Raw genomic sequence first — 22533 nt, forward strand, 5'->3', positions numbered from 1 at the left:
TTATTTTTACAGTCTATGTTCCCAACCCAAGTCCCTACAGACTGAGCTTCTGCCGCCCATTATGTTGGGTTTAGGGAAACGTTCATTGAAGTTTGAACCTATTTCTGACATGAAATAGTCCCAAACATGAATCTATTCTTTAAGACATTTACCCAAAAACAAAGAAAATTGTTGTCAGCTGCATTTCTACTCTTTATAAAGCATGTTAAGTCGAGCCTCACAACAGAAGAAATTAATCATACATGTCATGCTTTTGTGTTCAAGAGATTCACGCTCGTGGTTTTTGCAGATATATTTTTTCCCGTCAATTCTTCAACTATAAAAACAAAAAAACACACAGTGAACCAGTTCCAATGATTTTTTAATATAGTTGGCAATCAAAGATGATTTTGATTTGAATCATTATTTACAGATCAATATGTACAGTGGTCAAAGAGGAGCAGGGGAGGGGCTGTAGTGAGGGGGAGGGGCATAAGAAGCTGACAATCATCCCTCAAATAAATGAATGAATAAATCCAGTAATGACTTATTTCATTCATTTATTCAACTCTTAACTAACAGTGTGTGCATAGCTCAGACACAGATTTGGCAACGCACACACACACACCCCCACACACAAAAAGAATAAATACACACACACACACTGTATATGAACAATCCACTGAAGGGTCAGACAATAGATAGACAATAATGTGCATCGGTTGATCCTTGTTTAAAAGTCACACACACTCGTACAGACGCATACACACACTCATACACACCTGGACCCTCACACATTCACAGAACTACAGCAGAAGAGATACACACACGACACACACAGCTACACTCTGAGCCTCAGGACGTCACTGGGTTGCATTTGAGAAATTTGTGCTTTTTTTTTTTTTTTTTTTTGCATTTAAGTCAAAATAAGTCACTGCTTTTGTTAAAAATAAAAAGTCGATCACTGCTTCTTTTTTTTTTACCCCTCCAAGATATATCTACCATCAGGAGACTTCTCCATCCTGCAAGTACAAAAACGAGCCTTTCTGTTGGACTGATACGAGTGCTTTATGTTCATCAGTTTAGCTTAATAAGTTACATAAAAAGCTGTTCTGTGCAAAGATGGTAACATTGTTATCTTAATTTAACCTGATTAGCTGTGACAGTTGATAAACTTTGAACAGTTCCTTTGAATGATCCTTAAAACAGTAACTGGTGATCGTCCTTTTCAAGACACAAACTGCAGTTTTCGCAACAGATTTCTACTAGGTTTCTCAAGAAGTTCAAATAGTTGCCAGAGGTAACTGAACCTCACATTGCAACTTTAAAATGCTCTGCATGCACAATTTGTTATGACAATAGGACCAGTGAATGAGATGAATGTCCATGGGCGAACACAAAAGACCAAATATAAGTAGCAAACATATTTCCTCTAGTCTGGAGTAAAGAAAAGTCAAATTTCTTCCCAAATGACTCAAAACAAAGAAAGCAACCCCAACAAAAGGCTCTTCAACTGACTGGCAAAATGTCTGGGATGAGACTACACTATGTTTTTAACTTACAGACGCTGGAGCCCCAACAATCACAGCTCAACGTGTCATTTCTACACGACTGATCAACGAGCCAATCATCAGGCAGCAGTGTGCTAGTTATCAAACTTAGCAGGAGAAGTCAACAAATGTCATCTCCAGTTTGTGAAAAGTCCTAACCTTAATTTTTGAACACCAAGAAGTCTCTCAGCTCATTTTCCCGCTCTAACACATGAAGTCCAAAATGTCTCTGTGCATCAGAACTATCACAGCGATCTTAACATGATACAAAAGTGATGGGCTGCGAGGTGAGGTGGCTCCTTTCAGCATCCAAATCTTGTAGCTTCTATTTCAACATAATACACATGTGCCTGGCGTGACATGGTTTGGTAACAACGCTCAGCATTTACCGTATTCCTTACACGTATGACCATCTATCCAGCAGACTCAGCATATTAAACATAAGCAGCAGCTATTTTTATTACAAGCCACATATTGTTTAAAAGCTGGCCCGACCTGTTTCGGTTTCGACGGAAACTTGTCTGAGCAGGACGAGCGAAAGAAAACATGAGCTTGCAGATTTGTTTACTTTTTCATGCCAGAGGTGCGCAGGTGTTATCTACATCACCAGTGTTGGTTCTCACCACAACCACATCAGGCTTAAACTTGAACTGAATGGACAGAAGAGTCTCTAAGGATTATGGATACGTCTACAACTGTGTATTGACATTTTTTTAACCTGCATGGACTTATATTTTTTTTCTTTTATGAAAGCAGCATCTTATTTTGGGTACTAAAATGTAAGCACTGAAGCAAAAGTCTCAAATCTAGAAGTGCTGAGGACACGAGAGGCTCAGGGACAGCACACACAGCAGGACTCACTCAGTCATCATGGTTACAGTACTTGAGTATCTGATCGAGGCGCACACACACACACACACACACACACACACACACACACACACACACACACACACACACACACACACACACACACACACACACACACACACACACACACACACACACACACACACACACACACACACACACACACACACACACACACACACACACACACACACACACACACACACACACACACACACACACACACACACACACACACACACACACACACACACACACACACACACACACACACACACACACACACACACACACACACACACAGGGCTTTGGTGCATCATGGGACAATCAGGACTGTGATTCTTCAGCTCAGAGGAGCACGACTGATTCAACAGTCCATATTTATATATATTTATTTATGTATTTATAACTATAAATCCATCCAATGAGCTATGTACAACATATGGCAAATAAAACTCTTTATGTCAATCTTATCTGCGGATGTCATTGGCTCTTCACTGTGCTAGTCCGTAATGTCTCCAGTGATGTGAACGTTTCATGCTTAGGGAGGAGTCCGGTCCTCAACATGGACTCATGGACCCGATTCGCCCCCGGAGTAAAAGCTCAGCAGAGTCCGTCCAGGGCCTGGTTTCAGTTCTATAAGAAGGGGGCGTTTGGTTTCCCCACCAGGGTCATGTAGCGTTGACCTCCATGATGTGGTCGTCGGTGGCGGGCAGCACGAGGACCTGCTGCGTGTTGCTGTGGTTGAACACCTGCCCGGGGCTGAAGGGCTCCAGGCGCGGCATGGCCACGCCCCTCTGCTGCTGGTCGCCGCTGCCCACTGAATGCACGCTGCCCCGGCTGCGGATGCTCGCCGTGTCTGCCTGGTCGTCCAGCGTCTTGTCCAGCAGGGACAGACTGTCGTTTTCTACACAGCTGTCTGAGGACGGCAGGTGAGAAAGAGATTACAGAGAGCACAAGTTTCTTTGCATAATGTGGTTGAAGTCTTCACATTCATGTCTCTATACATTCTTTACTGTTTTAAAATAAATAAACAAATATATGAACTTACCAGGGTCTTGTTGGGTGGGCACAGCTGCAGTGTGAGGCAGATACTTCAACACTTTGATCTTGGGGAAGGGCAGGTGTCCTGCAAACAGAGGCATCACCTCGATCTGCACCTTGTGGGTGGCGCTCGCTGTCATGGGCATCGACACCATCCCTGAACTCTTCCCACACACGGCCCAGTTACTGCTGCTGTCAGCCACTGTGGACACACAAACACACACACACACTTACACACCTATACTTTCAATTTTGTAATAGCCAAATGATTGTTTACATTAATAATTAGCCGAATAATCCTTCATATTATATAACTATAAAACTTTTTTTTTTTTTTTAATTGTTAGATATGATCAAAGACTGAAATAAAGAAAACAAGACTAAAAGAGGTGAAGCTTGAAAATAAATATTTACACTTCTCTTTGAAATGTTGTTTCATCAGGAAAGTGAAAATTTAAGTATTTGCTAATTCATTTTATGATGATTAACTAAGAAATGAAGGAGAAAAAAAACATTCAACGCCGACGTCTTCTTTGTTTTGACTCATGTTAGTGAAGCTTATAGCGTATGTGGTTCTACAGAATGTGGCATTTTATTTCTCCTACATGAAAGTTGTAGATTTTGCATTGTCTATTCTGTTAGTGTTTAATACACAGTATGTTTTTTTATTTTTTTTATTGTGTATATAGAATAAAAGATAATAATGAAAACATTCTCCAGACTTACCTTCATACATGAGTTTGGTGGTTTTGAGGCCGTCAGTGTCGGTCTTGCTGTCCTCGGCGATCTCTCCCTCTCCGGGTTCAGTCAGTCGTGTTATGCACACCTCCAGCCCACAGAGGAGACCGGAGCGACACTGCTGCTCCCCAGGAGGAGGAAAGATCTCCGCTTTCACACTGTACAGAGTCTGACCGAATCAAAGAGGCAGTTATTCATGGTGGGGGGGGAAACTCTTATTGTTGTAGGTTTGCTAAGACAGACAACAATGACGATAATAGTGAGCTGTCTCCTGCTGAAGACCAGTTCAATATTCCTGTCAGGATGTTTCAGAGAGTTTTAAGTCTGAGCGGCTAGACACACATCTACACCCTAACTCCTCACACTTTAAGGGCAAAGGAATGTTGAAACAATTATAAAAACAATCATCGTTGAATGAGACTTACGGTGACTCTCTCGAGCTGGAACTGGTAGTGGAAAGGTTTGAAGGTGGAGACGTCTTGGTTGAGCGGAGAGAAGTTCGCAGAGAAAACACACTGAAGGCATGAGGGCAGGTCGTCCTTCCACCTCACCTCCCACAAGCAGAACACACTGTGCTTACTGCACAAGAGCTACACACACACAAACACACACACATATATAGACACCAGATTAATTAAAGGTTATGTTTTGCTTTGAAACAAGACCAACATATTTGAGATTTACCCTCACAGCGAGCATACAGATTGATTTGTCGATACTGCTGTGACAGTCCTCATGACCTTTAACCCTGTTAAGTTTACTCAAAGCAATAAGTCAGATGATGAACTTCATTTCTGAGTATGTCCAGGAAACTCACATAACTTATTTCTAATTATGAAACAATTACCCATCAAAATCAGAACATTTTCATACTAAGATACCGTTTTCCGCACACTTGAAGCTGTTGATTGATTCCTATGGTATTCTCTAACTTTTATAAGTGTTAATGTTTGAGGGTTGACATGTTTCTGCTCACCTGTTGTGTTTTAGTGTTGAGAGACTGCAGCTCCAGGGACTCCTGCTGCTTCTCTGTCAGTTTCACTTCAGCCAGCGAGAAGCTCACATCAGACACATTCTGCACACACACCTGGATGTACTTCCTGTGGAGTCAGGTCAGAGGTTTTATGGCATCATGTCTTCAGTTCCTCTTTAATGATTCCAGTTTTTAAATTGAGTAACTTTCAAACTTCAGGTGAAGGACAAGATAAGAAAAATTGACCTTGTGAGTTGTTATTCTTTACTTTTGTGATATCAAGATGTGGTAATGGTATTTTTCTAAGAATGGAAGCTTACCTGTTCCCAGCAGAAAGCAGCGAGTGTTTGGTCTTGAAGGGGATGTAGAAGGTGAGGGCGAGCAGCGTGGAGTAGATCGACCATGGACAGTCGATTGACATCTGCAAAGAGACACCAGAAAAAAAAACTATTTCAGGATGGGCTGCATGTGTGAACACGAACGACAGAACTTTAAACGTTTCAGTAGGAAGTCGGGGTGAGCTTGGGTGCTGGACTGCCTAGCGGTTTTGTAGTGCGCCCCATTGTACAGAGGCTGTACTCCTCCTTGCAGCGGCCGTGGGTTCAAATCAGACCTCGGCCCTTTGCTACATGTCATCCCCTGCTCTCTCCTCCAAACATTTCCTGTCTCTCTACGGTTGTCCGATCAATGAAGGCAAAAAAAAATATCCCAAAAACTATCTTAAAAAAAAAGAAGTTGGATGTGTGAACACAGAAAGAAATATTCAGGACAACATCAACAAACTGCACCAACAGATATGTACTCTTTCTCCATCACGTTTCCCCCAAGTCAATAACTCTTAAAAAAGGTGTATTTCCATGAGAATCTCACCCTCTGGTCGATGGCGGTCATGGGAGTATCAGGATGACTGTAGCTGCGAGGTCGGTGGCGGACCTCCCCATTTGTCAGCCTCTCATTGGGCGGCCGGTCTGACCCGGACGGGATGACACACAAAACCTCTAGCTGGAACTCCAGAGTGTGGTACGGCTGACAGGCGGGGAGACTGATGCTGGTCACTTTTTCAGAGGACTGAATGGACAGGACGCTTTCGCCCACCAACTCTGAACACAACAAAAGGGACGGAGCGAGAAATCAATGAGAACCGAACACTTCAATCCTCCGCATTACATTGAATTGGTGGATTGAGATAAAGGTTTTAAAGAAGTGTGCTGACCAGCGGCGGGGTTGCTGATGCGGGCGGTGCAGCTGGTTGAGGGCAGGATGGGCATGGTATCTGTGTTGCTGAGCTGCAGAGCGTCTCCTTTCTTCACAGCGTAGTGACCCGTCAGCAGGGTGAACTTCACCATCTGAGGCAGACCGGCCAACAGCGGCTCTGAAAACACAAACACAACTACATTGAAAACAGCAGCTCACTAATGCTGTACAGGGGTTTCTACATATACATTTTATCACTAAAAATGTATTGTACGTAATTTAGACAATGTGAAGGCCTTTCCCTGAAGTTTTCTGAAATTTAAAACAATAAATTACCCAATTTTGAGTGCAGTTGAACTTGTGCATTTGTTGCCGTGGTATCAAAATCAGGTTTCAAACTTTTTGATTTTTACTTGAATTGGATCAAAGTTTAGAATTCTGGTCCCGTGACAATCCTGCTATGTAATACAGTTTTGATTTGAGATCAACTTAAAAAAAGCAATATGTAACTCTGACACCTGGTGTTTAAAATGGGTACTGCAGTCAACATTTAAAACAAAGTGCTGTCTCCCCCTGCCCTGTCTTCCCTAGAGCTGATGTGCATGCAGGTTGCTACGTTGAGGACATTGAAGCTTCAGTGTTTAGCCAGCTCTGCATCGGTCTTGAAACCTTTCTGCGTTTTAACCTCTTTCCATTTTTCCAAAGAATCTCCATGTATCATAGTTTGAGCACGTTTCTGCTCGTGGAGCTTAATAGAAAAATGCAGAGGCTTTTTAGGTCGGGTAGAATCAGTTGCTTTCATCACTGCAACACCTGTTAGTTTTTCTGGCAAAACGTCTGTGTTTGGGGGCCGCCTACTACTCTGGTCAAAACAAACCTTTCTGCACCGAAATGGAAACTTAGAATGAGGACATACTGGCTGCTGCATTGTTGACAGAGAAGCTAGCACTTCAACAAAGCATGATTCTGATGATAAAGTAAGTTCATTTTATGATTTAAATCAGTAGATATCATTCAAATTGGACCTTTAAAAAGGATTTTTTTTTTTTTTCAAAGGGAAAAAGAAATGAACTTCATGATGTTGGCGCAATCAAACTTAGAAAAACTACAACGAATCCTACAACCTCAGATTTTCAGCATTCATGTCATTAACCATGTAAAACATTCTGACCTGAGAGAGGCTCCACAGTGAGTTGGGGCTCCTGAGAATAAACTTCATACTGGACTGATGGGTAGATATGAGGCAGCACAAACTGCAAATGACCCACTGTGGCAAACAGCTGACGTAGTGTGTAAGTGCCCGGCTGTCCACTCTGCAGAGGGAGGCAGAAAAAGAGAGAATGTGAGAAACTAAAACTCAAACACAAAAAGCCAGCTAGCTTCTTTTTTTAATTTTTTTTTTTTACTTAAGGCAGCAGCAGAGTGTCTCTTACTGGTGCTGTGAAAACGATGCTGTTGTTTCCAGGCTCTAATGTCACATCCTGCACTTTCAACATCTGTGCTCCTTCTTTCACGGACACAGCTGGAGGGCTGACACAGTTGGGCGTGTCCGGCGGCGAGTTGCTGTCATGAATACGCATGAGCAGATGAGTGTTTTTACAAACCACTCCTGTGGAGTTTAGGCAATTGTCCGAGGGACTCCTGTCTTGAATCTCATCCATCTCTAAAGAGGGACAAGCTGAAGAGGAGGGGGGACCTGCTGATGGGTTAGCCTCGATAAACTCCACAGTGCCTGGGTTTGTTTGCCTCTGAGCTGACTTCGACCTCCCATTCGTTCCTCCGCGCTCCAGGTCAAAGTGAATGCTGGCGGCTAGCTGCTGTATGCTCACTGACACGGGCATCAAACACCGCAGAGTGAGCTCCACCTGCAGCACGGCTCCTGAGTGCACTGAAGCGGTGGCCGGACGGAACTGGAGCCGTGTAAGTTGAGCAAAAACGCCCAGACTGAGAGTCACTTTGTGGGCTGTGGAACAGGAAAACAAAATACGTTTATGAATTTAACAACATGATAATAAAATAAAAAAGAAGAAATGAACCTGCTATGAAATAAATTAGGTCTGATACGATGTTTGAAATAATAATTTAGCCATGTGCCCATTCAGATATCAATGTTTATTTCATTACAGCTTCGTAATTCTTTCTGTCTGTTTTTCAAATGAACTTTGAGATTTGATTTGTAAGAATTCTTGTTCGCAGTCCGTCCTCTTTAAATTGCTTACAAACTGCATGATCTTTCCCAGAGACATTTTCTTTCACATTTGATCATGAAAACAAATCAGAGTTTGTCCAACAGGGGACTTCTTCTTCTTCTTTTGTCCAAAAAAAAAAAAAAAATCTTCTCTGAAACAGCAGTTAAGCATACTAGCTTACCAGCATTAAACAAATACATATTAGCTACAGACACTGATGTCTGTCAGAACGGCTGATACTGATGTTCAACAAATGCATTGGTGTATTAATAGTAGACTGTAGCACAATAACCCCTGGAAAAGTCTGTCATGTGACGTCACAGATATAAAATATGTTTATGAACTCTCAATTGTATGTAGTAGAGCTCCGAAGCTTTAACTCGTAATAAACAGAACGACTTACCCTGATCTCCAGATTTGCCAGCAAAGCTCAGGATCTCTTGACAAAAGTGCTTCCTCTCCTCTGTAGTCAGATTCACATCACCAGCTAACAAGGCACTGGTCTGCAGGTAGCTGTGAGGAATCGTTAAGGAAAACAAACACTACGGCGCATTGATGCAAAACTTCATCAGAGGAACCCATTAACAGCGTTCAGATTTACAAATATTATGGACAAAAGATCGAGTGCCAGCATACTTTAACCAGCATAGCTTAACAAGCCCCAAAAATCAAATTGAAAAAAAGGATTCAACTCTTCTGGATCTTAATCTGAGTCCTTGTGTTTAATTCACTCACTATAAAGGCTCCCAGGCTCATTTTGCACTGTAAGAGTTGACTTTGCTGTAAGGCTGACTCGTGTTTATGACTTGAAGGATACTCTTCAGTTCTGCCCAGCAGTTTCTGACACTCAGCGATCTGTTTCCTGGTGTGAGTGACGGGGAGGCTCCATCCCTCCGACACGTACGACTTCAGAGCTTCCTGTAAGAAGGTCTCTGCTCGCTCAGGGTCCCCCTTCCTCCTAACAAACACAGAGGATCAAATCATATTCTTTTTGGAACATATCTTAAGCAGAAGAGAAGGAGATTACTGGCAGTGCGTGAGGAGTAGTTCCTCTAAATCACAGTCTGAATTTTGACTGTCAGCAGCCCTTGAATGGCTTCTCATTCATTTTAGAATCCCCTCCCGCCCACTGAACTGTTTTCATGTATTTCGCCTGATTAAACCTCTCCCTCTCCTCAGGAATGTGTGGGTGTTTACAAGCAGTATGTCACTGACAGTTCAGCAGAAGAGTCATGTTCAACCACATTAGCTGAAAATAGCAGCGTGTTTGTGCATTCTGCCGGTGCTTCAGTGGAACTAGAGGAGCTTCCTTACATATAGAACTCGGCCAGACTCTTCCCCACCAGTCTGGCAGACCTCAGCCGGCCGATGGCTCTGTACATCTCCATCGCCGCGTGAGATAGCTCCTGATGCAAGAAGTTGCCAATGAGGTGGTGTTGGTGGTGGAGGAGGAGGAAAAAGAGGGGAAGGTCAGAGGGGAGGCAGGGAGAAGATAATCAACTTCACAGTTCTCACAGAGCTTGCCAAGGGGTTACATCAGAAAAAAAAATAGATTCAAAAAAAAATCAGGACAGGAATTCAGAGAATGTTTTAGCTTCCCGTTTTGTCGACTTCTGAAGAAGACAACAAACTGCTGCAAGAAATCGACTTACAAGATAGTGCCTCTCGAAAGCTTCCACCGACGACAGGGCTTCTTTGAGCTTTTTGTAAGGGCTCTGCAAGCTGTTGACTGTTGGGGAAAAACACAGGACAGTTCAAAACAAGGAACAGTTTCTTTTATCAGCCTTCAACAGAGCTCTGCTGTCACCACGCCTTTGAACTTCTATACTGAGTACACAACGGCGTAACATCAGTGTCAAAGTGTGCTTAATATTTACATCGTGTCAAGTCTTTGCAGAAGCCTGAGACACAAAACATGTAACCACACAGCGGGAGCTTCTCTTGCCATCTCTGCTGTCTCCCAGTGATCCCGCCTTGTGCCTGTAACGCCTGTAACGCCTGTGTTATTAAACTACAGCATATCAGAGGGGGTGACTTGGTCCCACATTTACACCTCTGTAATGTCTCACTTTCTTTGTAAATGTAACAGAGGTGTAAATATACTTTTGCTCTTTTGATTCTTATGCTTGTACGTCAAAGCACTATGTAAACACTTGTTTTTAAAGGTGCTATATATATAAAAGTTATGAATATAAAAATCACTACTGCTCAACAGGGGACTGATAATGAGTGAGGTCAGCAGCTGAGGACAAACTGCTATGGACATAAAACAAGACAGAGCCTAGAGATAGCTGACTGTGAGCTTGCTGTGTCAGGGCCTTAAAACACCCTCCATATGTTGATGTTGGTGATGTTATCAGTGGGTTGGGATCTTAGGTATGTTTAGACTTGCAATGTGGGTCCCAAATGCAACCGTGCAAGGCTCCCTAGTTTCAGTTCCCAGCTGAATGTGAAAACTCACCGGTTTCAGGCCTCTCATCCCCGAGTCCGGCCAGCAGATCCACAGTCCTGTTCAGGTCGTCTGACGTGGGCTCTTTCTCTGACACCAGGCCACAGAGTTCACCCAGAGACTTCAGCTGGGGAATAAATTAAAATGTGAGTATTGGGAGAAAGGAAAATGAATGAGTAGTATGTATTATCTGTCAACATTGTAGTCTGGATGAACTGGTTCTCCATGTAAGAGCGTTTGAGTTAGATAAGTGAATAGAGCTAAAGATTCACGAGGAAGTATTTCTGTTACCTTGTCAGTGGCGTACGCCCACAACCCAACCGTATGAGAGCAGTTAGCAGCCAACTGGGCCGGATCACAGCAGCCCTCGATCCTGTGCAGAACCTCTAAACAGCTCAGAAACACCCAGCAGTCGAGCGCCCCCTCCAGTACTGACACCTGAACAATACATGAAATACATTATCATCATGAGTGACACTTTAGGGCGGTCAGTTTAAGGATTCATCGCACATTTGTTCTTTATCCTTCACAGTTGAATTGCCCCCCGGGGACAAATAACGTTTTTTTGAATTTGAATTTTGAATTTGAACAGTATGGAGGATGATGATTCTTAATTATTAGGTAAATCCCTGAGCTTATGTCTTATGAGGTCAAGACTTTACTTTCTTCATGTTATCAAAGAGATTCACCTGTCTAGTCAAAAGTACCATTCTATGTATCTTCTAAATTATGCAGCAGAGGAAAGATCGTTCGGGGGAAAAAAACAGCAATGTCGGTGTCATTTTACCTCCAGGAGGCGCAATTCCTGGACACAGTTGTGCAGCAGCTCCAGGGCTCTCTGAGTGACCTCCCAGGGCCTCTGGAGGAAGATGAGTAGTGTGCACTGTCGGGAGAACAGGTAGCTCCTCAGGTCCAACAGACTGGCCTCCCCACGCTGGATTCCGTCCCTCTTCTCCATGTCGATGGGCCGCCGAAGCAGCAAGCCGCTCCAGCTCTTCACCGGGGCGCAGAATGACCCGAGCCAGTTAGCCGTATCTGTGGATAAAAAAACATAAACTCAATTAGTTCGGAAGATTTGTGCAGAAACGTTCATGCTCAACTTATTTAAGAAGACGGCAGTTATTTAACCAACTGTATTATTTTATGTTTTTTCACTTACCTCCAGCCCCAAAGTTCAGGACATATTGGGTAAAAAGAGCATCTAGTTCATCATACTGGACCAGGGCATCTTCAAACTGCTGCAGCATCTCAAACACAAAGGCCAGCTCCTCCTGCACATCACATGCACACAAAGTATGTAATCAAAAACTGGAAGCTAGGCAGAGTAATCTAAATTTAAGTGACGGGTTTTTATTAACAGAGGCACCACAGAGTACTCTGAGGTTGTTAAAAGTAATTATCTTAATAAAGAAAGCTTCCTGTGCTCTCTCAGTCGAGTCAGAATCAGTCACAACAACCTAATCTTCTCTTCCTGCACTCACGATCCAAAATCCACGTGCCTCTTCTCTTCCCTGTTTCTAATTAAATATACCTGGACCATGAAGTATTCGCAGAAGCTCCAGCCCGGCTGGGTGCGCTTCTCTCGGAGCGTCCGCATGTCGTCTTCGAAGCGGCCCAGGTTCTTCGTGAAGGACATGAGGAGGAGCGTCCGCAGCTTCAGCAGCAAGGAGTTCCAGGATTCCTGAGACCGAGACGAGTCCTTGAGAGGATCTGACAGCACCACACACCTGCAACCGAGGGAAAATTCATGAGAATGTCAAAATAGTCGCATAAATGTCTTCAAACTAGTTTCTTCTAAGACACTAAAGTTTTATTTATTTGAGGAAAGTTCTCGTTTTGTCGGACCAAAATCCAAATTATATCATTCTGTTGGACATTGGTAGCTCACACTTCAGAAACAGATATCAGGGATTTTTTCCTTTCCTTGTTTAATAAAGAAATTATTATGAGGCAATGTATATTTTCAATCTCTTCAAGGCTTCAAATGATCAAAATCTCATCATTCTTTAAAGAAACTAAATAATCCCAGAATGATGACGTAAGGAAGAAAGACGTTCTAATCGTCTTTTGATAATTTGATCCAGATTTCATATAGAGCGTCCTCACCTGTCGTTCTGCTTGTTGCAGAAGTCGCTGCGGATCTTGTCCACGATCGACGCCCTGGGCAGGATGTTGGTCTTGTTCTTCTTTTTCGTGTCGTTGGTCTCCACGACGATGATGACCCAGTCTGCCGAGCCGTGCGTCCGCAAACTGTTCTGCCAGCGCGTCATGTCCTCTTTCACCGAGGTCTTATACATCTCTGTGTCCTACAAAGAGAGTAACAGGGATTTATTAATTTATAAAAAAAAAAGTTACATTCAGTCCTGACGGAGAGTGCAGAAAATTAAACTCACTGAACGCTACGGGGTGGGACAAAATATCGATAAGGCAATATACTGTTGTCCTGACTCGTGTGATACAATTATTGAAATGCTCATAACTTAAATTATATCTTCTTTTTTTCAAACAACACACAGTGTCTTTTTTTTTGTTAAGCATTTTGTGCCTTTAATGGAGAAATAGGACAGCAGATAGAGTCAGAAATCAGAGAGAGAGAGTGGGGAATGACATGACTGTGGAAAGGAGCCACAGGTGTGACCCGCACCTGGGCCGCCCGCCTGGAGGACCACAGCCCCCACACATGGCACCAACCACTGCGCCACCAGCGCCCCAACAAACAATGCTCTTAACAGATTATACCCTTCTACATTTGTCACTGCGTCACCACTTCATGATCCTCATGACTGAGGGTAACATGAACAGAAGTTACCTGGACAAAGAAGTAAGGTGACAGCGGGATAAAAGACGGAGCAGGATAATGTCTGACAGCGGTGAAAAGAAGTTAAAAGATGAAGCGTGATAAGAGGAGAAACTGACAGCAGATTGCACCAAAAAAATTCATTAACCCTGCACTTCATCTTCTGAGGGTCATTTTGTATTCTTTAGTTGATCAGAGATCATGATGCATCATTATAGAATTTACCTAAAACATATGAATTATTGCAGAAATATTGTAATATTACTGTTATAGTGGGTGATGTATCACACATTGTATTGTATTGTAAGTTACCTTATGATTTCCTCTCTAATAAGTGACTTGCATTAAAAACGAATATTGACCTTGACCTTAATCAGGAAATGAATGAATATCAATGCAGATAGAAGTCATATAAAGACTTTAAAAATCATAATTAAGCGGCGCCGGATAGCCTAGTGGTTATGTCGCCCGCCCCATGTACGGAGGCTGAAGCCCTCGGCACAGCTGTCTGATAAAAGAATAGTGAAGAAAATGAATTATTTTAAAATGATCTACATGCTGAGGAGCATTTCCACATCAGAAGATATCAGACGATGGAAACTATTGAAGAATGCTGAGCAGCAGGTTTCTTCATTCTCTGATAACAGAACGAATGAAGTGAACCTTTTCTGCTACAGTAGATGTAGTGGTGACATATGGATGCAGTGACCGTATATAACAGAGTGAATGACAGCTTCTAGAGAGTACAGATTGTTTCAAAGTGTTTGGATCTGAAGGGGTGGTTATGTTATATAACAGAGTCCACTGGCTGGAAGAGGAACTGAAGCATTTGTGTTGTGCAATGTTTTGGAAGTTGATGACACTGCACGTGCAACCCTTGTCCATGGAAAGTATTGAAGTGAATTCTGTAGAGCTGAACGTTTGTTGAAGGCTGTACACATTTACAGGTTGTTCAAATCTCTCAAACTTTCCGAACAGACAGCCAAAAACCCAACAAGACAAAGGTGCCAGTGCCTCCCACAGTCAGCTGACTTGTGTGTGGATCCTTCGTCTTTACTGCTCACAATCTTGATGGTGCAGTTTGCTTTCACAAGTTTTACTGGAGCAGTCACAGTACTGGCTCCACTTTACAATATCTCTTAACAATTACACATGTGACTACTAGGGGTTTGAACTTTGTTTAGCAGCCTGTTCAAGTCACGGCTTTAGTGTTTCAGCCCGGTAATCAACCTGTCCTCTCCATCTGTTATGCCGTGTCTACAGGATCTGCTCCTTGAAGTAAACAACAGGGAAAGCTGCAGCCACATTCAGTCCACTTATATAATCAAGACAGTGTGGGCATGTTCACACCAGGGTTGTCACTGTATCAGGATTTTAAACTTAGAAACACTACTGGTCAAAATCTAAGAATTATGATTCCAGGTTTGATACCACAGCAACAAAAATAGAAGTTATCGTCTACAAATATTGGGTAATTTCATGTTTGTTTTTTTATTACCAGACAATGCAAGCAAACTCCTGCACACTGTACAGTACATAATGTTGCCAATGTATTTGTTGGCAGGTTGACCGGTTCTCCTGTCAGACTACGAGTATTTTTTCCACAGAAAGTCCAAGTGAGCTGATGTGAGAACACTGCAGGATATTCTCTGGAGAATTCAGCTCGAGCCAATCGGAGGGGGAGTGACGTTTATATCCTGTGACTGCTGCACTGTGCATAGAGTGTATAGACGTGACCACTACAATCTCTGTGTTAAATGGCAGCATTATGAATTATCTAGATATTTTCAGACAATGCATATGGGAAAGCTGCTCGTGTTTAGCTGACATCTTCTTAAATCTCCATTTAGTTACTAACTAACGTCCCCTCTTTCAGCAGGGCAACATGATTATCCTTTTTTTAACCAAAAAATTGAGCAATTCACAAAAGTAGTCTCTTTATTGCTGGAAATCTTACTTTCTACTGTTAACACTGCTGTATCCATACTGCATGCACATACAGGCTCTGTGCTCCGACACCAGAGGCAGAGTCTGTAGGAAATGTCATGACTCACAAGCTGATGACAGCACTTCCTCAAACTAAACAGCTGCTCAGTCAGCAGCAGCAGGTTCCTGCTACCCCTTCATGTTTTTCTCCAGCCTGCCCACCCTAAGCAGCCTCGCAAAGTAGATGTCGAGTTCACTTTAGGCTGCTGGCCATCGCAGTTTACTTGAAGAGCAGCAAGTACAGCTATGTGCTAATGCAGAGCCGTTGAAAACTTTTCTCCTTTCTTGCACACCGAGTTGATCTTTTATCCTCCTCAAAACTTTGTTGTATTTTCAAAAAATATATACATCTCGGTGTTGTGTGTACAGGGTAAACAGAGCTTTTCAAACACACTGCCTGTAAACATTCACAGACATGGAGTTACTCCAAAACATCTTAACTCAGTGAACTCTCAGATCGGATGTATCTGATCGTATGAGTTTGCATTTCTTGCATACAGAGCTGTCTGTGACCTAGTTTTCTCCAGATGGGATGCTCATACGTCCTCATCTATTCTTAGAGGACAGACAAGCAGACATCGCCTCTTCTCCAGAACACAAGCAGCATATAAACTTTATCAAGAGTCTGCCGTTGTCACTCCCTGGACCGAAAAAGTTGGTAAGCAGCAACTGGCAGATTGTGCAATAAAATACGTCTTTGTTATTGGTGAGTCTTTGTATTTATGATGCGGCACAACTTGGTGACAGAGGCCATAGAACACTTCTTTAATCCAAGGCCTCACAGCAGCAGCACATCCTCATCGGCCTCAACTCTCTGACACAAACACAGAAAATATCAGAGTAATATCATCCATATAACACAAGCTTTCATCTCTCTCAAACAAAACGTTAATGTTGAGTCTTTGCACTTAACTCTCCCAGCAGGAAAGAGCAGAATGAAAGAGACTTCAACAGAACAGTCCTTTATTGTCCCGCTGCTGGAACAGGGAGTTTTTTTTTCCCACAATGTCATAATTAATGTTTCCTAGTACTGTTAATTAAATTACCCAGTGATTGAAAGAATGGGGTTGTTGTGTAACGAGTGTGTGTTAGTGTGTTGGTGCTACTCACACAGCAGTCAGTCCAGTAGATGTGGAGGAAGGGGAAGGTGAGGAGAGCCTTGTTGCCCTCCTTTGGGAGCAGCTCCTCTTTAAACTGGACAAAATTAGCTTCAAGGTGGATCATTTTCGGTGCACGGCCGTACGTCCTGCACAGAGGAGAAAGCAGAGTTTGATAGGATCCAGTATAAGCTCTTAACGATGACTACATATGGTTATATTAGATCTATGAAATGTCAAAGAACAGAAAAGGCAAGGAAAACTGTGCTCATTGTCAGCAGAGCAGGTCTTACCTCCTCCACTCCATTGGCTCTCTGGGAAGTTGTTGGGCCAACGAGGTATAGAGAGAAGTAAACAAGCTCTGGTCTCCACCACCTGCCGTGAGAAAGCAGGACAACAAGCATTTAGAGAAGAGGTCAATATGAAGATTCCACACAGCTCGATGTGCGCTTATAAAATACCTGTAGAGGAAGAGGGACACATTCTCTGACTTTTGTAACCAATCGAGTGTTTATTGTAAAGAAACATGGAGGACATTCTGGGGCACAGATGCCCTAGCCGTTATGCTGCGCCCCGTTTGGGAGGCTGTAGTCCTCCAAGCCGGGAGCCCATGTTCAATATGATATTAATATATACAAAAATGCTATAATTTGAAAAGTCCCGACAATCCGACAAAATCAAAAGCAGATATGACGCAAACGTCACATGTCTCATTTTTTTTTTGCTCTCCTCGCTCTCAAATTTTTTTACTGATGTTTTCGAGCACAGCCTACTTCAAAACAGTGTACCCGGGGTGCATTTCATCCCCCACTCTCTTCCTCCACATTATCTGTCTATCTTCAGCTATCCTATCAAACAAAGGCTGAATAAATAGTGTGTCTGAGAGAAATTATGAAATTTTGTTGAAATACTGGAGACAGACTGAGTTGAGAAGAGAATCCCAAGCAAGCTTCCCAAGATCAAACTAAAGTAAGAATCTACACTCAAATGAAATCACGCAAACATGATCGTTCAGCTAATTTATCTTTTTTAAATCTGAGGTAAGGCGTGACGTAAAAAAAATTAGACGCAGAAGTAGTGGACGCAGCAACGGTGTCTGGAGAAAACTCTGGGTTAAGTCGGGGTGAAAAATGTGGCTGTTTGAGTTCACACATACAGTTTTTCAGGAGTTTTCTGCAAGTGTGGAAGCCCTAATTGTAATTTAATAATGTTAAGACAAACAAACACTGTAGTAAGTGCTTTTAGTTTCAGAGTTGTAACAGCTCATCTAATGTTGCTATATTTACATGCCAGAATCTTGAGTGTCACCATTATCTTACAGCATGTACACCAAAGAGCACAGAATCTGAGATATTGTGAGACACACAAAACAAAAGATATAAAAGACTGAATTAAAAAGTGTACAGTCTCTACCAGAGGGATTTAACAGAGATATACCCAAAAGGTCAGGACTTTCAAGAAGATATTGTCTCTCCTCATTGGGTGAACAACTCTAAATTGTTATTTAGAATGTGATTAAAAAAACATTAAGGGAGAAAAGCACTGCAAAGAAACTGCAGACCAGTATCTGCTATCACAGTGGAGTTTTCAATACTAAAAAAAAGTCCTGAAACCACATTAACTGTAGCATCGATTCGTGTTGGAAAGATAAAGATGTGGTCTTTTTACCAAAGCTGCTTAAAATCAAAGATCCCTTATGTTGACGTATACTGCTTGATTTAGAGTACTAAGACACACAGCATTTAAAAATGGACATTTTACAACTTTTTTTTAATCATGACCTGCCTGTAAAGCTGGCTTCACACTGACACCTATGACTGGAAGAACCCCTGGTGCTGCTCAATGGTAAAAAGACTCAGCTTTCTCAGCCGATGCCCCGTTTTAGAAACACTTAAACTGTCATTCATCGTGGCTCACTGTGTGCATTTTGAGTTACTTGTAAAACTGAATTTCTTGCTCAGGCTACACTGTAACTGGGCCATATCAAAAGACGTGCAAAAAAGTATTTTTTATGAAAAGAGGACTAATAGATCCTGCACTGTTCAGTCAGTGTTAATGTCTACAACAACAAACATCCTGCAAGACAAACGTCAGCACTTTAACCTCATAGTGAGTTCTGTTTGAATCTGTTTGAGTGCTGGAGACCGGCCAAATCACTTGTGCCGACAGATTGCCTCCTTTAAAATCTGTTAGTCTTTCTGTCACCTCTTTAACACCTGGACAGGCACAAGACATTTCTGGTTATGGAGGTGGTGTGCAGTATATGATAACACTATTGCAAAAAAATATGCTACAAGTCAAAAGATCTCCATGTACATCCAACAAGAAAGCAAAATGTAGTAAGATTGATATGACTCTGAAAGCCAATTTCCATAGTTAAAATGCAGCAGTATAAATATTAAGTTATTATTCCAATTCTGGTACCTATGTTTTTTTCTTTACTTCTTTGTAATTCTTCATGTCTATCTGTCATATGTATCTAACGTTTTTGAATTGTTTCTAGTAATTCCTCCTCCTGATATACTGGAACATGACTTACAAACTGCATGTCACTGATCTTTCCCTGATACCGACCATTGCAAGACCCCAACACTGCAAAACATTCTCTTTCACATTTGACCATGAAAACCAATCACCGTTTGTCCAACAAACAATCAATCAATCTATGTTTGTTTAGCGCCAATTGAAAACAGGTAAAAGTCCTTACTCTATGATTTACAACAACAGGCAACTTCCTCAGACTCACCAATAAAAGAATAATTTATCTGAATCTAATTTATCTTACCGTTCCAATTGATGTGAGAAAACAGATACACATCAGCTACTGACATGAGTGCAAGGCACAATTTTTGCTACTGGGATGATGTCTGTCAAGTGTCAACAGGGCATCCCTAAATAAAACCGTGCAAAACAACCAACAGTACGTATGTTCGAGATATCAGAGACCGTATAGTTGTTCTTGCAACTCCACAAAGCACCTGTAAACGCAGAAAGAGCCTGCACACTTCCACCTCCATATTTTACTAAATCAATATTTTAAGACGTGCTAACTTTCTCATAAAATCTAAACTTCATCCGGTCTAAAAACAATGAGCACACAGCACAGTCGTTATAAACAAAGACAGAAAGTAAAGAGATGTTGTTAGCTAAGAAAGGCCCACAACATGTATGACATCACAAGTTTTTAATACATATTTGACTCTCTTAATATTTAAGCCAGTGTTGGAAAATCCTGGCATTCCTCCCACCCAACAACTATACATTTCCCTCCATAATATTACAAATCATAATTCAGCCTAGTACTTACCTAGAATATACAAAACTGGCAATCACTGTACACCAAGTTTACAGAAATGGGTCTGTAACCTCATGGGTTATCATGTTTGATATAATAATAATAACAATAATATTGTTTTTTTTATAGCGCTTTTCTAGGAACCCAAAATATATTGACAAAATATAAAACCATAAAACAAAACAAAAAAACGACGAGGACAGTACAATGAAGAAGTAATGTAAGGGGAGGAGGGGGGGAGTTAGTGGTTGTAGGCAGTGTTGAAGAGGTGAGTTTTGAGGGATTTCTTGAAGGAGGTGAGTGTGTGTGGGAGTCTCTGATGTTTTCTGGGAGTGAGTTCCCAACCTATATCTTTTTATTTATTTATTTCAGCTCTTTTAGTTTCTTACATTTTTTTCAAAATCTTTGGTCCTCTTGGTCTCAGCTCTTGTTGTTGGGTTCTTGTGTTTCCTGGGTTCTTATAATGGTTCTTGTGATGGTCGGGTTATATATATGTCTGGTTGTGTATCGTGCACTTTGGGTCCTTTTCTGTTGAATTGTATTTAATTATTTTTAGTATTTTGCATCTGTTATATTCTTACTGTTGTTAATGTTCTTCTGTGTTTGGTTTAGTTTGCTTTGTTCTTGTTTTTGCTGTTTGTCAAAGCACTTTGTAAACCTGTGTTTTTAAAAGGTGTTATATAAATAAAGTTATTATTATTATTATTAATATATGATCTCAGGGGATGACAGAAAGCGAGGACACCTGACACCTTCCTGGATCACACTGTTGGAATTCATTAGACCACCAATAAAAAAGGTCACCACGTCACCTATTAATGTCTATGAATTGGAGTCATATTCACAGTAGGTCACCTGTGTACTGGGGTACCTTTGCACCACCCAGTCCTAAGAGAAATGGAGCAGCCGGCGGTGTGAGGTGAAGCTGTCACTACAGCCGGCTCCTAAAATAACTCCTCCAAGAAGATTTAGTAAGACTCCGAGGGATTTATGAATGGCAAACTGACTCTGTAACCCTACTGCCATATGGTGACTATAGTGTAAGGACACAGAGGCTGCACAGCAGGGAACAAAGTGATATCCTGAACCAAACTGCAGCAACTAGCCGTGACGTTTTATCGCCACCTAGGCCTGTTAATCAATGTAGCTGCCGGCTAGCTCAGTGACACACGGCTCTTTCTGTGGACATTCAGCACGTACACTGTTGCAGAAGAGGTGCACAGAAAGGTGTAAGCATTGACACGTACAAGTTAGGCCACCGGTCGTCACACACACACACACGTCCCCAACCTGGCTAATATGAGGGTGCCAGTTAGCTTAGCGAGCTAATGAGTTCGGCTAGCTGGCTAACTGTCAAACCAGAAAAAAATAAAAGAAGTACGTCTCCTTTTATTGAACACTCACATGTCACAATCGGCTTGTTTTCCATTGTGTAGATGATCGGCTTTTCCTCTTGACACTCCATATGTGTTAGCGATAGTACTCCATGAAAATGACATACAAACAGGGGCTTTATTATTAGTAAATGCTTATGTGTGCAGTTGTGTTGAATCGATGGGGCCTGTGTCCCCGCTGCACTTCCGGGAAGTACGTATCCCGTGCGTCATTAAAGGGCCAACCTGTACTTTTTCTTCTTTTTTTTTAAACACAAATTTACAATAAAATAACTGGCTTTATAGTCGTGTTTCTACGGAAGAGGATTAGGGCCACACATACAAAAAAAATAGAGTTCTGACTTTATTCTCATAATTCTGACTTTAAACTCAGAATTCTGAGTTTAAAGTCGGAATTATGAGAATAAACTCAGAATTCTGAGAATAAACTCAGAATTCTGAGAATAAAGTCAACATTATGAGAATAAAGTCAGAATTATGAGTTTAAAGTCAGAATTGTGAGAATAAAGTCAAAATTCTGAGAATAAAGTCAGAATTCTGAGAATAAAGTCAGAATTGTGAGAATAAACTCAGAATTATGAGAATAAACTCAGAATTCTGAGAATAAACCTCAGAATTCTGAGAATAAAGTCATAATTCTGAGTTTAAAGTCAGAATTATGAGTTTAAAGTCAGAATTGTGAGAATAAAGTCAAAAGTATGAGAATAAAGTCAGAATTCTGAGTTTAAAGTCAAAAGTATGAGAATAAAGTCAGAATTCTGAGTTTAAAGTCAGAATTGTGAGAATAAAGTCAGAATTCTGAGAATAAAGTCAGAATTTTGAGTTTAAAGTCAGAATTATGAGAATAAAGTCAGAATTATGAGAATAAACCTCAGAATTCTGAGAATAAAGTCAGAATTCTGAGTTTAAAGTCAGAATTGTGAGAATAAAGTCAGAATTGTGAGAATAAACTCAGAATTCTGAGAATAAACTCAGAAT

General features: G+C 41.6%; 1 protein-coding gene across 1 annotated transcript; it reads right to left on the minus strand.

Moving 5' to 3' along the window:
• Nucleotides 1-344: 344 nt before the first annotated feature.
• Nucleotides 345-21735, minus strand: trappc10 (trafficking protein particle complex subunit 10). Its single transcript, XM_020633909.3, has 23 exons — nucleotides 21566-21735; nucleotides 17160-17241; nucleotides 16880-17015; nucleotides 13093-13292; nucleotides 12518-12713; nucleotides 12146-12257; nucleotides 11774-12021; nucleotides 11278-11424; nucleotides 10999-11113; nucleotides 10190-10266; nucleotides 9852-9943; nucleotides 9355-9495; nucleotides 8941-9050; nucleotides 7782-8311; nucleotides 7520-7661; nucleotides 6368-6526; nucleotides 6025-6254; nucleotides 5475-5575; nucleotides 5158-5281; nucleotides 4607-4771; nucleotides 4170-4350; nucleotides 3451-3645; nucleotides 345-3318 (listed from the first exon to the last, which is right to left on the minus strand). Exons 1-23 carry the CDS (start codon nucleotides 21624-21626, stop codon nucleotides 3071-3073), a joined length of 3792 nt encoding a protein of 1263 aa, XP_020489565.1. The 5' UTR covers nucleotides 21627-21735; the 3' UTR covers nucleotides 345-3070.
• Nucleotides 21736-22533: the final 798 nt, after the last annotated feature.

Source organism: Labrus bergylta, chromosome 13 (genome assembly GCF_963930695.1).
Source record: "Labrus bergylta chromosome 13, fLabBer1.1, whole genome shotgun sequence".
In the NCBI taxonomy this organism is placed as follows: domain Eukaryota; kingdom Metazoa; phylum Chordata; class Actinopteri; order Labriformes; family Labridae; genus Labrus; species Labrus bergylta.

What these genes read in the sequence shown, in the direction of transcription:
- trappc10 (XM_020633909.3), bottom strand. Translation starts at nt 21,626, where the DNA reads ATGGAGTGTCAAGAGGAAAAGCCGATCATCTACACAATGGAAAACAAG. An exon ending in AAACAAGCCGATTGTGACAT is followed by an intron (nt 17,242 to 21,565) that starts GTGAGTGTTCAA and finishes TTCTCACGGCAG; the next exon opens with GTGGTGGAGACCAGAGCTTG. An exon ending in GCCCACCCAACAAGACCCTG is followed by an intron (nt 3,319 to 3,450) that starts GTAAGTTCATAT and finishes TGCCGTCCTCAG; the next exon opens with ACAGCTGTGTAGAAAACGAC.